This window comes from Crotalus tigris, unplaced genomic scaffold, assembly GCF_016545835.1.
Source record: "Crotalus tigris isolate CLP2741 ecotype Arizona unplaced genomic scaffold, ASM1654583v1 scf7180000024363.772921, whole genome shotgun sequence".
In the NCBI taxonomy this organism is placed as follows: domain Eukaryota; kingdom Metazoa; phylum Chordata; class Lepidosauria; order Squamata; family Viperidae; genus Crotalus; species Crotalus tigris.
The window spans coordinates 125,764-142,500 of NW_024100531.1; the positions used below are offsets into that span (position 1 = coordinate 125,764).

The window sequence follows — 16,737 nt, forward strand, 5'->3', positions numbered from 1 at the left end:
GACCTTTTGACAAGCCAAGTCAACGGGAACCCAGATTCCGTAAGAGCCGCGTTGCCTACTTAACAACGGCACGATTCACTTAACAATCGTTGGCAAGAAAGCTTGTAAAATGAGGCAAAAGTCACTGTCTCACAACACGGAGGTTTGGGCTCTATTGTGGTTGTAAGTCAAGGACGACCTGATTTTGACCCAGCACCAGGGCAACCGTAACTTTCAAAAGCCAATAGAATAAAAGGGAGTAGCACAGCTCAGGAAAAGGGGAAAAAAATGGCGGACTGCGTTGTTTGGCGACCCCCATGAAATGGTCGTTCGACCCCAAATGGGGTCCCGACCCACAGGTTGAGAACCACTGCTCTAAGTGGTATTTCAGGCGGGAGGTCAACCCTACGCATTATTTGAGCACTTTGCCCTGATGGACAGCGTGGCCCCGTGATCTGGCTTACACGCTCAGTTATTGGGTCACTCCAATGCCTTGGCTGCCAGCTTGTACAAGTAGTCCTTAAAACAGCTTATTTAGTGATGATTCAATGGTACGACAACACTGACCTAGAACCATTTTGAGCAGTGATGGCCGTTGCAGCATCCCCACGCTCACGTGATCAAAATTCAGATGCTTGGCAACTGTTTTATGACGGTTGCGGTGTCCCCGGCGTCAGGTGATTTCCCCCTTTGGCGACCTTCTGACAAGCAAAATCAATGGGGAAGCCGAGTTCACTTAACAGCCGTGTTACTAACTTAACAACTGCAGTGATGGACTTAACAAAGTGGAATCAGTTGAGTTCTGGACATGAAATAAAAATATATCAAAAAGGAGCCTAACCCTTGATTGCTCTCAATTGCAAGCATGGTCGGTCTGTCGTCTGTCTGTCTGCCTGCCTATCTATCTATCTATCTATCTATCTATCTATCTATCTATCTATTTATCTATCTCTATCTATCTATCTATCTATCTATCTATCTATCTATCTATCCATCTCTCTCTCTCTCTCTCTCTCTCTCTCTCTCTATCTATCTATCTCTGTCTATCTAGCTATCTCTATCTCTATCTATCTATCTATCTATTTATCTATCTCTATCTATCTATCTATTTATCTCTCTCTCTCTCTCTCTCTCTCTCTCTCTGTCTATCTATCTATCTATCTATCTATCTATCTATCTATCTATCTATCTATCTATCTATCTATCTATCTATCTATCTATCTATCCATCTCTCTCTCTCTCTCTCTCTCTCTCTCTCTCTATCTATCTATCTCTGTCTATCTAGCTATCTCTATCTCTATCTATCTATCTATCTATTTATCTATCTCTATCTATCTATCTATTTATCTCTCTCTCTCTCTCTCTCTCTCTCTCTCTGTCTATCTATCTATCTATCTATCTATCTATCTATCTATCTATCTATCTATCTATCTATCTATCTATCTATCTATCTATCTATCGAAACTAACCAAAGAGAGAAGCAACCTAGAACTAAGGAGGAATTTCCTGACAGTCAGAACAATTGATCAGTGGAACAGCCTGCCTCCAGAAGCGGTGAATGCTCCAACACTGGAAGTTTTTAAGAAGAGACTGGACAGCCATTTGTCTGAAATGGAATAGGGTTTCCTATCTGAGCAGGTGGTTGGACTAGATGACCTCCAAGGTCCCTTTCATCATCATCATCATTATCTAATGTATCTATCTATAGGTAGTCCTTGGGTTATGATCACAACTGAGCCCAAAATTTATGTTGCTAAGTGAGACATTGGTTAAGAGAGTTTGTCCCATTTTTACTACTTTTCCTGCCACAGTTGCTAAGTGAATCGTTGCATTTGTTAAGTTAGTAACATGGTTGTTAAGTGAACCTGGATTCCCCCATTGACTTTGCTTGTCGGAAGGTCACAAAAGGGGATCATACAATCCCAAGACACTGCAACCCTCACAAATATGAACCGGTTGCCCAGAGTCTGAATTTTGATCATGTGACCGTGGGGATGCTGTGACAATTGTACATGTGAAAAACGGTCATGTCACTTTTTTCAGTGCTGTTGTAATTTTGAATAGTCAGCAAATGAACTGTTGTAAGTCGAGAACACACTCTCTCTCTCTCTCTCTCTCTCTCTCTCTCTCCCTCCCTCCATCCATCCATCCATCTTTCTAACTAACCCAGGGATGGGGAACCTTGGCTCTTTTATGACTTGTGGACTTCAACTCCCAGAATTCCTGAGCCAGCATGGGGGAAACTTTGGCCCCTTCATGACTCGTGGACTTCAACTCCCAGAATTCCTGAGCCAGCATGGCTCAGCTTGGAAACCTCTCCCTTTCCCTTCAGCATGGCTGGCTCAGGAATTCTGGGAGTTGAAGTCCACGAGTCATAAAAGAACCAAGGTTGCCCACCCATGAACTAACCAATCAACCAACCCACTTGTATGGCTGTCCACAGCTAGTGATGTCTCAGAATTCCAGATTTAGGTTGCAAAGATCCAGACAGATGCCTGATGAGAGCCAAGAGAGATGGAAAAGTCTACTTTGGCTGCCATCTTGTCAGCCTCTGCATTTCTGCAGATCTTCTAGGGCAGTGGTTCTCAACCTTTTTAATGCCGCGACCCCCAACCGGTCGTACGTCGAGGACTACTCAACTGGTGCAGCCCCGTTTGCAGAATGGGACTTTGGGCGGGCTCAGCAGGGCAGAGACAGCCCGGACAATTCCTATTGGCTTTTGAAAGCCAATAGAATTAGACTCTATTCAAGAGAGTCTATTCTATTGGCTTTCAAAAGCCAATAGAATAAAAGGGAGTAGCACAGCTAAGGAAAAGGGGGGAAAAAATGGCAGACTGCGTTGTTTGGCGACCGCCATGAAATGATCGTTCGACTCCAAATGGGGTCCCGACCCACAGATTGAGAACCACTGTTCTAGGGGCTCCCTGGATCTGCTGGAAGTCTCTAGAGAGAAACCCAACCAAGTTCAACCAGACAAGTGGATTGTGTTAATCCTCCCACAGAGGACCCATTGTAACCCAACGGTTTCCTTCGGTTTGTTCCTCTACAACAGCTGCTAGGAATCTTAATTAAGCTGTCAAAAGGACAGGAACACACCTACTCTTCCCACCGCCCTTACTTTAGAAGAGAAGTGCTTAAAATTGTTCTGCCTCGGCCATTTTTCTATAGGCCCTTAGCGCATATTCTTACAGCTGCACACCACGTTTCTTTGGCTATAGGGAGTTCTTTTGTAAAAGAAGATTCCCAGAGATGTTTCACAAGGACCCATTGTAGGACTCAAGGACGGGATTAACAGAGAGGCCGTGAAGTGCAGGTCTGAAGGGCCAGCCTTGAGACGAAGGCAAATCAGCTTAGGTAGGGTCACTTTCAAGCACGCCAAAATTAGCAACCAGACATGGGGGTTACTAAGTGAAAACAACACTCTACCCCTCCTTTTAGCTGCATTTGACTTGAATGGCCATTGTTTTCATTTCAGATACATATTCTAGGAATGAAAATTGGAATGAATGAATGAATGAATGAATCAATGAATGAAGCAAGGAAGGAAGGAAGGATGGATGGATGGATGGAAGGAAGGAAAGAAGGAAGGAAGGGGAGAGGGAGAGAAGGAGGAAGGAAGAATAACATAAATTATATATTCAGTAATGAAGTTTGGAAGGAAGGAAGGAAGGAAGGAAGGAAGGAAGGAAGGAAGGAAGGAAGGAAGGAAGGAAGGAAGGGGAAAGGGAGGAAGGAAGAATAAAACAAATATTCAGTAATGAAATCTGGAAAGAAGGAAGGAAGGGAGGGAAGGGAAAAGGAGGAAGAAATAAATAAATTACATATTCAGTAATGCAATTTGGAAGGAAAGAAGGAAGGAAGGAAAAGGATAAAGGAAGAATAAATAAATTACATATTCAGTAATGAAATTTGGAAGGAAGGAAGGGAGGGAGGGAGGGAGGGAGGGAGGGAGGGAGGGAGGGAGGGAGGGAAGGGAAAAGGATGAATAAATAAATTATATATTCAGTAATGAAATTTGGAAAGAAGGAAGGAAAGGAGTTTTGCCTCATTTTATGACCTTTCTTGCCACAGTTGTTAAGTGAATTACTGCAGCTGTTAAACTGGCAACACGGTTGTTAAGCGAATCTGGCTTCTCCATTGATTTTGCTTGTCAGAAGGTCGCAAAAGGGGATCACATGACCCCAGGAGACTGAAACAGTCATAAATATGAACCAGTTGCCAAGTGTCTGAATTTTGATCACGTGACCACAGGGATGCTGCAACGGTCATGAGTGTGAAAAATGGTAGTAAGTCCTTTTTCACTCCTGTTGTAACTTTGTCACTAAATGAATTAAGTTGAGGACTACTTGTAAATACAGCGTGTGTATGTGTGTATGTATGTGTGTGTGCGTGTATGTATGTGTATGTATGTGTATGTATGTTAATAATACTAATACTAGTACTAGTACTAGTAGTAATACTAATACTAATAAAATTGGAAGGGACCTTGGAGGTCATCTAGTCCAACCCATGCTCAGGCAGGAAACCCTATACCAGTGGTTCTCAACCTTTCTAATGCCATGACCCCATAATACAGTTCGCCGTGTTGTGGTGACCCCCAGGGGTGTGGCCAAGTGGGTGTGGCCACCAATAAGAGGGAGTAGGACAGCTAGGGAAAAGGGAAAAAAATGGTGGACAGCGTGGTTTGGCGACCCCCGTGAAATGGTCGTTCGACCCCAAATGGGGTCCTGACCCACAGGTTGAGAACCACTGCCCTATACCATTTTGGACAAATGGCTGTCCAGTCTCTTCTTAAAAACCTCCAGTGTTGGAGCATTCACTGCTTCTGGAGGCAGGTGGTTCCACTGGTTAATTGTTCTCAGTGTCAGGAAGTTTCTCTTAGTTCTAGGTTGCTTCTCTCTTTGGCTAGTTTCCATCTGTTGTTTCTTGTCCTGCCTTCAGGTGGTTTGGAGAACAGCTTGACTCCCTCTTCTTTGGGGCAGCCCCTGAGATACTGGAAGACTGCTATCATGTCCCCTCTTGTCCTTCTCTTCATTAAACTAGACCAGTGTTTCCCAAACTTGACAATTTTAAGGCATGAGGACTTCAATTCCCAGAATTCCACAGCCAGCATTGCTGGCTGTGGAATTCTGGGAGTTGAAGTCCTCATGCCTTACAATTGTCAAGTTTGGGAAACACTGAACTAGACAGACCCAATTCCAGCAACCGTTTGAGCCAGTATGCATGTAGTGAATACAGCAAAGAAATAAGTAGGACATGGGAGGTTATAACCGATCTCCTGATTTCTGACCGTACCTGGGATTATTCCATTTGATGATTTAAGGAAGGGGTGAATAACTTGAAACTGGAGGTCTCTCCCCTCCCCCCCTTTTTTAAATAATGAGTTCCAACAAAGCAAGAATTAAAACAATGAAGTGAAGATCCCACTCTGAGCTTGTTTAAAAGAAACTTTTAAAATCTGGCCATTTCCCTGGACAATAATGTTTGATCAGTTCCTGGGCTTACAAGTTGGCTCCCCCCCCCACCAGCCCAGATGCCTCTTTCCTCAAAAACAAACAAACAAACACAAACATTTAAATTGTTTTAATGCTGTACTTTTCTTACAGCTGCAGTGTCTTATAAATTCAATCCATTAATAAAACAGGATAGCATGTAGAGTAGAAATATAGGTCACTGTGCAATGAAGAAGGATGTAGATTTAATTTTGAAGCTACTAAGATTGTTGGACGGGTAGGAACAAAAACAGCCAGGGAAGCGATGGGAGTAAACAGGAATGCTGATTTACCACCAGCTTATCAACTACTTAGGAGGCGACAGTTTAGCAGCACAAGTGTTAATGACAACCAACAACTTATAGCAAGCCATCAACACTCCAATCCACAACTAAAAACCCAAACACAATCAAGCGCCATATAAAAACCACGCACATAATAACCCAAAGCACATATTCTGGGAAAGAGAGACATTCCTTGAGGATCGGTGCCAGGACAAGTCCAAAAGTTTGGAAGATTAAATCTCCGGTCCCAGTGATCCGACCTAGATTGGAACCTGCAATATAGATCCTGTTTCCGCCTTTCTCTCATTTTAAAAAACTGGGTGAGTTAAAAGCAAAGATGGCATTATAGATAGCGGGTTAAAAACAAATCCTAATCCAAAGAAAGATGATTAAAAATAACAGCGTGTTGATCTACAATTTATTTTGTGCGATGCCATCTGATTCTGGAGGCGCTCCAGGGATGAAGAACTGGGCTCAAAATACCTACGCGGATCACAGGGTCTAAATTAAAAAAGGAAGCAGTACTTCCTTCAATTTGGTAGTTTTTTCCTGAGATATTAATAGTATGTTTCTCCCAAACTCAATGAACTGAGTTATTTCAGAAAGCAAATATTGTTTAGAGAATTTAACATCATGAAAGCGGAAACATCAAGTGCCTTAATTTAACCTGTCAGCATGAAACATATTTTGCTAACTCGACCCAATTAAACTCGATTAAAATTAGCAGTGTAAAATCAGGGCTGAAATATAAACTTGCAGGAGGGGAATAATACACAGTGAAACTTGGATTTAACCACAGTTTAACAGACTTGCAGTGGGGCGGTTGCCGATGGAAATTAGGAAGAACAGAATTGAAAGGGACCCTGAACGTGATTCAGAGGAAGCGGTTTTGGACTTCACACAAGCATTGTGGCCTTAACAGAATAACAGAGCTGGAAGGGACCTTGGAGGTCTTCTAGTCCAGCCCCCTAATGGACTGGCTGTCCAGTCTCTTCTTAAAAACTTCCAGAGATGGAGCGCCCACAACACCTGGAGGCAAGCTGTTCCACTGGTTAATTGTCCTCACTATTATGAAGTTTCTCCTTAGACAATAGACAAATGTCCAATAGACAAATCACTTCTTCATTCAATCAGAATAGAGCTGGAAGGGACCTTGGAGGTCTTCTAGTCCAGCCCCCTGCTCCAGCAGGAGACCCTATACCAGACATGTCAAACACAAGGCCCGGGGGCCGGATGTGGCCCGTGAAGTGGTTTCATGTGGCCCGCGAAGCCATCCTGGAAACAGTGAGGGAACTGCCCCCACTGCCTTGGCCCTGGCCCAGGCCGGCTGGGAACCAATGTACAATTTTGTGGTGGCCATCTGTGCTGAAACGCATTCAGTCTTAGCTCCACAAGGCCGTCCGGAAACAGCGAGGAACCGGCCCCTGCCGCGTCGGCCCCGCCCCCTGGGTGCATGCTGGGGAGGTGTCCCCCTTTGTGAGGAATGAAGAAATGCACCATCGCCTGGAAGTGGCCAGCAAATGGCCCTGGCCTACTTCACATATCTGGCTTCATGGGCTCCAGCCTATCCTGGGGTCTCCCATCCTATTGCTAAGGAAGCTTTGGATACAAAGCCGGGTCTCCTCCCATGGAGAGGGAATGGGCCTCCCTCTGACTTTGCCCTCGTACCCATCATGAGCAACCTGGCTAAGGAGAGCAAGCACAGCAGCAGCAGCCTTGAGGAGGAGGTAAGTGCAGCTGGGCGCACCCTTGAGGAAGTGGGGCTGGGCTTGGTGCCGTGGATGCTCGAGGGCCAGGCTGGGCCTTTGTTGCCCAGGGCTCCGGGCAGCCTGCACCACCATCCAGCCCCCCCCCCGCATGGCCTGAGAGGAACAGTGAGGCTCCTCCAGTGGACCATGCCTTGGCGCTTGCCCTGGTCCCACCCCCTTCTGCCAGAGACCCTCAGATCTGCCCCACTCCTGCCCAGGCCCCCACAGGCACCCTTGATGTGAACGATGTAGAGCTGGCCACACCCACCCAGTAGGCCACACCTACTCCATCCATGCCCACCCAGTAGGCCGCACCCACCCTGGCCACACACCCCGCCCCCCCTTAAGGGCAACCGCAATGCTGATGCGGCCCTCAATGAAATTGAGCGTGACAGCCCTGCTCCATATCATTTCAGACAAATGGCTGTCCAGTTAAAAACCCTCCAGTGATGGAGCACCCACAACCTCTGCAGGCAATGTGGTAATGAGGTCTGATAAATTAATTTAATTATTGGTATCTTGGCAAGCTGTGAGTTTGCTTTTCTTCTTGAAGATGTGACATCACCAGGTCAAAGTACACCTAAGTCCTTGACTTACGACCATAGTTGGACCCAGAATTTCTACTGCTAAGCAAGGTGCTTCTTAACCGAGTTACACCTGATTGTTATGATAGTCGTTGCCACGATTGTTAAGCGAATCACTGCAGCTTTCCATTGAATCATGCGGTCATTAAACAAATCTGGTTTATCCCATTAACTTTGCTTGTCAGAAGCTGGCTGGGAAGGTTAGAAATGACGATCACGTGACCCCGGGACACTGCAACCGTCATAAGTACATGTCAGTTGCCAAGCGTCTGAATTTTGATCACGTGACCATGGGGATGCTGCAACGGTCGTAAGTGTGAAAAAGGGCCAAAAGTCGCTTTTTCAGTTCCACTTTTTGTTGAAGTTGGGTAGGTGCCGACTGCACTGAAGCATACAGGCAGTCCTCGACTTACGACCACAACTGAGCCCAACATTTCTGCTGCTAAGTGAGACATTGGTTAAGTGAGGGGTTTTTTGCCCCATTTTACGACCTTCCTTGCCACAGTTGTTAAGTGAATAGCTGCCGTTGCTAAATGAGTAACACAGCTGTTAAATAAATCTGACTTCCCCACTCGGTTTGCTTGTCAGAAGATTGCAAAAGAAGATCACATGATCCAGAGACACAGCGAAGATCATAAATATGAACCATCCGAATTTTGATCACGTGACCATGGGGATGCTACAAAGGACGTAATTCACGGTCCTAAGTCCCATTTTTCAGTGCCGTCGTAACTTTGAACGGTCACTAAATGAAATAGATTGTCTATTTTTACTTTTGTTTTTGAGTTCTAGGTCAGAGGTCCCCAACCTTTGGGGCACCAGGGTCCGGTTCCATGGAGAGAAGTTTTCCGTGGACCATGTCTCTGTGTGTGTGTGTATGTGTCAGTGTGTGGTTTTGTGTGCTGCCTGCATCCCACAGATGGGGCTTTGCTTGTTTGTGCGGACCAGTTGCTGGCATGCCGTGGCCCGGTACCGGTCCACAGCCCGGGGGTTGGGGACCCCTGTTCTAGGTTATTGCTCTTTGAGTCTGGTCATTTGAAAATACAAAATTCTTTTTCGTGCTGTTGAAATTTTATTGCGACAGTTGAGTACTAGATTAGAATGAATTGCTTTGTAATACGCTTGGATTTAAAAGAAGCCACAAGTTTTCTGCACTGAAGACCGTATCCGGAAAAAAAAAAAGATAATCTAATGTTAATTCTCTTGTTCTACGACTTTTAATTCCACGAAAAATACTGACAGCATTTTCTAGTTGTGTTTTGGATAATGATGAAAGCATACTTCAAGTATCAGATTCCATTTTTGGGGTTGCATCAGTGAGATGGCTGTTGTTTCTAGCTGTTGCATCACCGTTTCTGGTTTCACTGTTATTTACATTGGAAAAATGTCTACACAAGTCCAGGCACAGTTACACAACCATCACCACCTCACCGGTGACCCAAGAAATGGTGAAAAACACGGACCCGGAAATCTCCATTTTATTCAGCAAAGGAGAATTGGGGCGGAAAGGAATTGCTTTGGCTGTTTTTTTTTTTTTTTTCATTTTAAGATAATGCAATTTTTATCTGCAGCTTGACAAGATGTAGAAAATAATTACCAATGAAAAGGTTATTCATAATTTTTAAATGAGTTAATTAGTAAGCCCAGCCAGAGCCGGCTCATTACATCAATAAATAATTGATTATACTTAAAAATTACACACGGTTTTTCATTAAATCTAATTAACTATCTGCATTCCCCCCCCATCTGCTGATTAGAACAGTTAGCCTGATAGCTGAGTCTGCTCATTAAATATGTTTATGTTGAGCGGAAACAATTAATTTTGATTTTAACTAATTCTTGGAGAAATTTGTAATTATGATTCATGATTGTCGCCTAGAAAAAAACAGGATCCTGCAGTTGCGTTTTGTTTTCGCTTTTGCTTCCTGAGGTCTAATGCAACATGAAAGATATCACCAAACTGTTAAATATATTTGAGTTTAGGGTCCATTTTAATTAGTGCAGGAGCCAGTTTATTCTGCTTTCTCTCCTTAAATGTGCCATATTTTGATTTGTTCTATATGGGTAGTCCTCAACATAGGACAGTAACGGAGCTTATTCATTGCGGTCGTATACTGCGACGGTTTGTAAATCAACTGTCACACAACCAACTCATGTTTATGACCTTTTTTCTAGCGGTCGTTAAACGAACCCATTGTTTGTTAGGCTGCAGTTTTGCCGAAAACCAGAAGTAACTTGGGGTTTTCGGCAAAAGCCGTCATCAAACATGGTCACATGATTGTTGGGTGCAGGAAATGCCAATTAATGCATTTAATGTGATGCCAAATGCCCAAAATGGGGTCATATCATTGTGACAGAAAGACTGTTAAAACTTCGGAACCAGGTCATAAATACTTCCAGAGAGGTCTGAACGGTCGCTAAGCAACCGGTCCTAAGTCAAGGACTACACTACCTGTAACTAGTTCAATAGGTAAAGATGCAAAAAATAGCATGTAGGGTTTGGCTGGTTTTTCTCATGGATATATAAACGTACAGGTAGTCCTCAACTTACATCAGTTCATTTAGTGACCATTCAGAGTTACAAAAGCACTGAAAAAAGGGACTCATGACCATTTCCCACATTTACGACCATTGTAGCCATGTGATCCACATTCGTATGCTTAGCAACGGGCTCATATGTACGGCGGCTGCAGTGTCCCTGGGGTCACGTGACCCGTTTGCGGCAAGCAGAGTCAATGGGGAACCAGACTCACTAACGTCTCACCAAGTTAGCAAGTGCAGGGATTTGCTTAACAACTGTGGCAAGAAAGGTCATAAAATGGGGGCAAAGCTGACTTAACAAATTTCTCGCTTTGCAACTTACGTTTTGGGCTCAATTACAATCGTAAGTCAAGGACTAACTGTGCAAGAAAGCAGCCAGCCAAACTGAGGCCAACACGAATCAAAATGAGGGTCTTGGACAGGGGTTTTCAAACTTTGCCCTTTTAGGACTTGTGGACTTCAACTCCCAGAATTCCTGAGCCAGCATGGGGGAACTATGGCCCCTTCATGACTTGTGGACTTCAACTCCCAGAATTCCTCAGCCAGCATGGGGGAAACTTTGGCCCCTTCATGACTTGTGGACTTCAACTCCCAGAATTCCTCAGCCAGCATGGGGGAAACTTTGGCCCCTTCATGACTTGTGGATTTCAACTCCCAGAAGTCCTCAGCCAGAATGGGGGAAACTTTGGCCCCCTCGTGACTTGTGGACTTCAACTCCCAGAATTCCTCAGCCAGTGTGCCTGTGGTCAATCGTGGTCGTTAGAAAATAGAAAATCCTATTTTTTGAATGACGCCAAACTTTGACACATACTAGGAAAAAGTTCCTCTAACACATGGATATGTCCAACAAGACAAAAAACAAACAAACAAAAAAAACACCCCAGGATCTGTTTGACGAATAATGGAAGGTGACAAATCCCATTGACCTGCTAGCAATTTCACCCTGATCGATTCATCATGTCTGATCATATTACACCGTGGCTGAAAAGGCAACAAAGGTAACGTGGTAGGAGAACCAAGATTTTAGCTTCTTATTGGCTCCCCCATTTTTAACCCACGGGAGTTTTCTTTAAACTTCACAGCCCTAACTGGTCTCCCCCACCTGGAATCTGCAGGTCTTCTCTTGAGAAAGAAATGGCCCATTTCTCATTGACATGATCAAGGTCTCTGCCCTTTCCTTTCCCCATTCAAAGATGTCCTATACATGTAGGACAGAGGTCCCCAACCTTTTGGGCACCAGGGACTGGTTCCATGGAGAGACGTTTTTCCGCGGACTGGAGGGTGTGTGGTTTTGTGTGCTGCCAGCATCCTGCAAATGGGGCTTTGCTTGTTTGTGTGGACCGGTTGCTGGCATGCCGCAGCCCGGAATTGGTCCACAGCCCAGGGGTTGGGGACCCCTGCACTGTGGGTTACCACCTTTCCTGGCTTTGCATGTTCTTATTATAGGAACACAAAAGCAACAAATTCTGAGTCAAGAGCCACTCAACTGGAAGGGAACTAGAAGATGGTATCTCATAAGGCAGGGATCCCCAACCTGTGGGCTGTGGCCCGCTACCAGGCTGTGGCAGTTTGCGTCGCATGCGTTCACGCGGTCCCATGCCGGCACCAGGGACCAGTTCCGTGGAGAACGATTTTTATGTGGACCGAGGGTGCGTGATTTTGTGTGATGCCTGCATCACACAGATGAGGCTTTGCTTGTTTGTGCGGACCGCTTGCTGGCATGCTGTGGCCCGCCACCGGTCCACTGCCCGGGAGTTGGGGATCCTGGACTAGAAGACCTCCAAGACCCCTTCCAACTCTGTTATTCTATTCTAAGTTTCCATACACGCTGTAGTAATGCTGCAAGGAGACGTTTTTGCACATAGATTAGATCAGGGGTCCCCAACCTGTGGGCCACAGCCTAATCGCCACTGGACCACCTGAGTAGCCGGCCGGTGCGCACACAGGGCTCCAGTCGTGCAAGCCTCGTTGCACGGACCCACTTGCACGAGTGTCACCGCAAACCTCGCAGGCGCTCGTGCGCAGGCACACGCGAGCCTGCCCTTCCCACAAAACCATCCCCTCTTTTTTTCCCCTGCCCCCTACTCTGAACCGCCAACCTGGAAAAGTTGGGGAACTGTGGATTAGATAACGAACAAGTGTAGGGAGGCCCTGAGATACACCCACAGAGGTGTACCGCTTCACAAGTACAGGCCCTCTGTTCAACCTGGGATGCTTCTAAGGAGGAGCCGAAAAGTGACCGAGTTTATGCCAAGTTCAGTGCAGCGAAAGCAAAGGAAGCCGCCAATTCTGCTGGAGACAAACACGTTATCTACAGGATTGGCTCTTCCTTTGCAAATCCCGACTTGCGAGAAGGATACACAACCCCACCTGCCTGAACGACACGTGGCCTTGAACGTGCCCTTCCCTTTCAGCTATTCAATCTTAATTTGTATGAAGAGGGGAATGGGATTAAATGCAAGGAAAACAATGGTAACGGTGGCTTTTAATTAACCGAAATTAATTGACGTCCATTTTTCATCCTGGCTTCTCTTCCTTTACGGAGCACGCTCGGTTACCCATTCAAAGGTCAGTCTACCTATCCATCAGCACATCCCTAATTGCTAAGGTGTCAAGAGAGGACGGTGTGACATCATAATGTACAAATCTCGGAGAAAGGACCCTGGTTATTTCAAAGGTCTGCTGGAAGGTCACCCATCCACCTGAGACTCAGTAAGGAATAAAACTTCTTTCTTAGCAGACACTGAACCACGTTCCTGTTCGGGCTACAGGAAGTTCTCAACCTATAACCATTTATTTAGTGACCGTTCCAACTTCTATTTATTTTATTGATTAAACGGATATGCCAGCCATCTCACCGTTAAGGTGACTCTGGGCAGAAGTTATGACAGCATTGAAAAACGAGCAGTCCTCATCCTTACAACCGTTGCTACGTTCCCACCATCATCATGGGATCAAAATCCAGAGGCTTGGCAACTGGGATGCATTTATGACCGCTGCAGCAAGTCAAGTGTGTTCGCCCTTTTTCAGCTTCCCAGCTGGGAAAAGGTTTTAAATTCACTTAGTGGCAGTGTGAGTCACTTAACAACCAGGGTTATCAACCGTGGCAGAAAAAAGGTCGTCAAACCAGGCGCCACTCTGAAAAGGGAGATGGGTGGCGTATAATTTCAATCAATAAAAGTAAAATAAATAAATAAGCGCCTCAGTTAGCAAGGGAAATTCCGGTCCTAGTTATGGTGATAAGTTGAGGACTACCTATACTAGTGTGATGGCGAACCTTTTAGAGACCGAGTGCCCAAACTGCAACCCAAAACCCACTTATGCATCATCAGGTGCCAGGTGGGCGTGGCCCATTGGGTGGGCGTGGCTGCGGTGATAACAGCAGACTGGGTGGGACTAAAAAGTTCAATCAATCAATTCCAACTTTGCAAGATCTTTTTTTTCCCCGTGAGAAGTTGAAATTGACTGATTGATTGAACCTTTTTTCTTTCTTGCACATGGCAGCGGAGGCCTAAAGCGAAAAGGTTTTATAAAACCCAGCTGAAGGCCTAGGACTGGGGCGACGGTGCGCGTGCCCACAGAGAGGGCTCTATGTGCCGCCTCTGGCACCCGTGCCATAGGTTCGCCACCACTGACCTATACTCAGGTTAAAGAGCAGATTGAACCTTCTGGGGTCCCTGGTGCTCGCTGAGCTTGGTGCTTTCCTTGCAGACGTTTCATTAACGAACTTGGTAACAGCATCAGTATTAGAAGAAAGTGGGAGAGGAGGAGGAGGAGGAGGAGGAGGAAGAAGAGGAGGAGAAGGAGGGAGGAGGAGGACTGTGGAGTCCTTGGTGCTCTCTGACTTTGGTGCAGACATTTCATTACCAAACTTGGTAACATCATCATTCTTGATGATGTTACCTAGTTGGGTAATGAAACGTCTGCAAGAAAACAATCAAGTTCAGAGAGCACCAAGGACCCCACAGTCGTCTTCCTCCTCCTCCTCCTCCTCCTCCTCCTCCTCCTCCTCTATTCCACAAACCCCACTTCCTTCTAGCACTGATGAGGTTACCTAGTTGGGTAATGAAACGTCTGCAAGAAAACAATCAAGTTCAGAGAGCACCAAGGACCACAGTGTCATCTTTCTCCTCCTCCTGCACCTCCTCTTTCTCCCCTCTTTCCCCAAAACCCCACTCTCATCTAGTACTGATAAGGTTGTCTAGCTGGGTCATGAAATGTCTGCAAGAAAATAATCAAGTTCAGACAGCACCAAGGGCCCCACAGTCCTCCTCCTCCCTTTCTCCTTTTCCGCAAACCCCATTCCATTCTAGCACTGATGACGTTCCCTAGTTGGGTCATGAAATGTCTGCAAGAGAACAACCTAGCTCAGAGACCACCAAGGACCCCACGGTTTAACTCTTGAATTACAAATATTCTCAACTATCAAAATGAACCATTCCCACAAGGGGGGTATTGTCCATCCTAACCCGTTTGCTCTACAAGTACTACTACTATTTGTTTCTTCCCTAAGTAGGAAATCAGAGGTAGCAGCTTACCTATAAAATATGCCAGCAGCACCACCAGCGTGATGGAGATGAGAATAGCACTAAAAGCAGCGCATTTCCAGGTACAATACTTGTATGGCTTCTTCAGGTTAAAGGCAGGCCTGGAAAACGTGCTTCTGGGGAGGGGCCGAGGGGGTGGCGAGTAGACCGTGCTGGATGTCAAGGGATACCCTGGCGAAGTGGTACAATAGAGTGGAGACGTTCCTCCGGGTTTAAACAGGAAGTGCCTGTGGAGTGAGAAAAGGACAGGTGTCAAAGCAGGCAAACCTGGGGAAGACTTTGGGCTGTGAAGCCTCGATTCAAAACCAACAAAACCCAAATTTAGCATCATGCACCAGAGGAACAAAGGAGGAAAGAAAGAAAGAAAGAAAGAAAGAAAGAAAGAAAGAAAGAAAGAAAGAAAGAAAGAAAGAGGTAGGAAAAGAAGGAAATACAAGGAAGGAAGGAAGGAAGGAAGGGGGAGGGAGGGAAGGAAATACAAGAAAGAAAGAAAGGAAGGAAGGAAGGTAGAAAGAAAGAAAAAAAGAAGAAAGAGAGAAAGAAAGGAAAGAAGGAAGGAAGGAAGAGGGAGGGAGGGAAGGAAATACAAGAAAGAAAGAAAGAAAGAAAGGAAGGTAGAAAGAAAGAAAAAAGAAGAAAGAAAGAAAGACATAAAGGAAGGAAGGAAGGAAGGAAAAGGAAGAAAGAAATGCAACCATGAAAGAAAAAAGAGGGGAAAAAGAAAAAAGAAAGGAAGGAAATGCAACCAAGAAAGAAAGAAAGAAAGAAAGAAGGAAAGAAAGAAAGGCAACCATTGTGTCCCATGGTTTTCTACGTCTTATTACTTTGCTTTTTATTTTTATGCAGTTTTTAATTGCCCAGGATCATGTGTTCCCCCTTTGCAACCTTCTAACAAGCAAAGTCGATGGGGGAAGCCAAATTCACTTCACTTCCCTTTTGCTAACTTAACAACTAATAATAATAATAAAGTTGGAAGGGACTTTGGAGGTCATCTAGTCCAACCCCCTGCTCAGGCAGGAAACCCTACACCATTTCAGACAAATGGCTGCCCAGTCTCTTCTTAAAAGCTTCCAGTGTTGGAGCATTCAGAGCTTCTGGTGGCAGGTTGTTCCACTGGTTAATTGTTCTGACTGTCAGGAAGTTTCTCCTTAGTTCTAGGTTGCTTCTCTCCTTTCTTAGTTTCCACCCATTGCTTTTTGTCCTGCCTTCAGGAGCTTTGGAGGATAGCTTGACTCCCTCTTCTTTGGGGCAGCCCCTGAGATATTGGAAGACTGCTATTGTGTCCCCCCTCGTCCTTCTCTTCAGAGATTCACTTAAGAACTCTGGCAAGCAAGGTCATATAACAGGGCAAATTCTAACAGCAGCAAGCGTCCTGTCTTTGAGATAGAGTGGTTGTGTAATAGATGACATAAATTCACACTATAAAGATTTCTTCCCCGGTTCCACACACCCCTTCAATTAACGAGTGATTTGCTTCAATGGATAAAAACAGTGGAGGACAAACATCCCACACAAACACACACACTGATGTGTAGGATGGAACAAGAAGGAAGTATTCAAAT

General features: G+C 45.3%; 1 protein-coding gene across 10 annotated transcripts in view; it reads right to left on the minus strand.

Annotated features, from left to right (window-relative positions):
• LOC120301006 (teneurin-4-like) overlaps positions 1-16,737 on the minus strand; it is a 612,847-nt gene that overhangs the window by 122,691 nt on the left and 473,419 nt on the right. For all 10 annotated transcript variants that reach the window (XM_039327639.1, XM_039327638.1, XM_039327645.1 and 7 more), the window contains one exon: positions 15,167-15,402. In XM_039327639.1, coding sequence (XP_039183573.1) covers positions 15,167-15,402 — 236 coding nt within the window. The remainder of the gene's footprint in view (positions 1-15,166; positions 15,403-16,737) is intronic.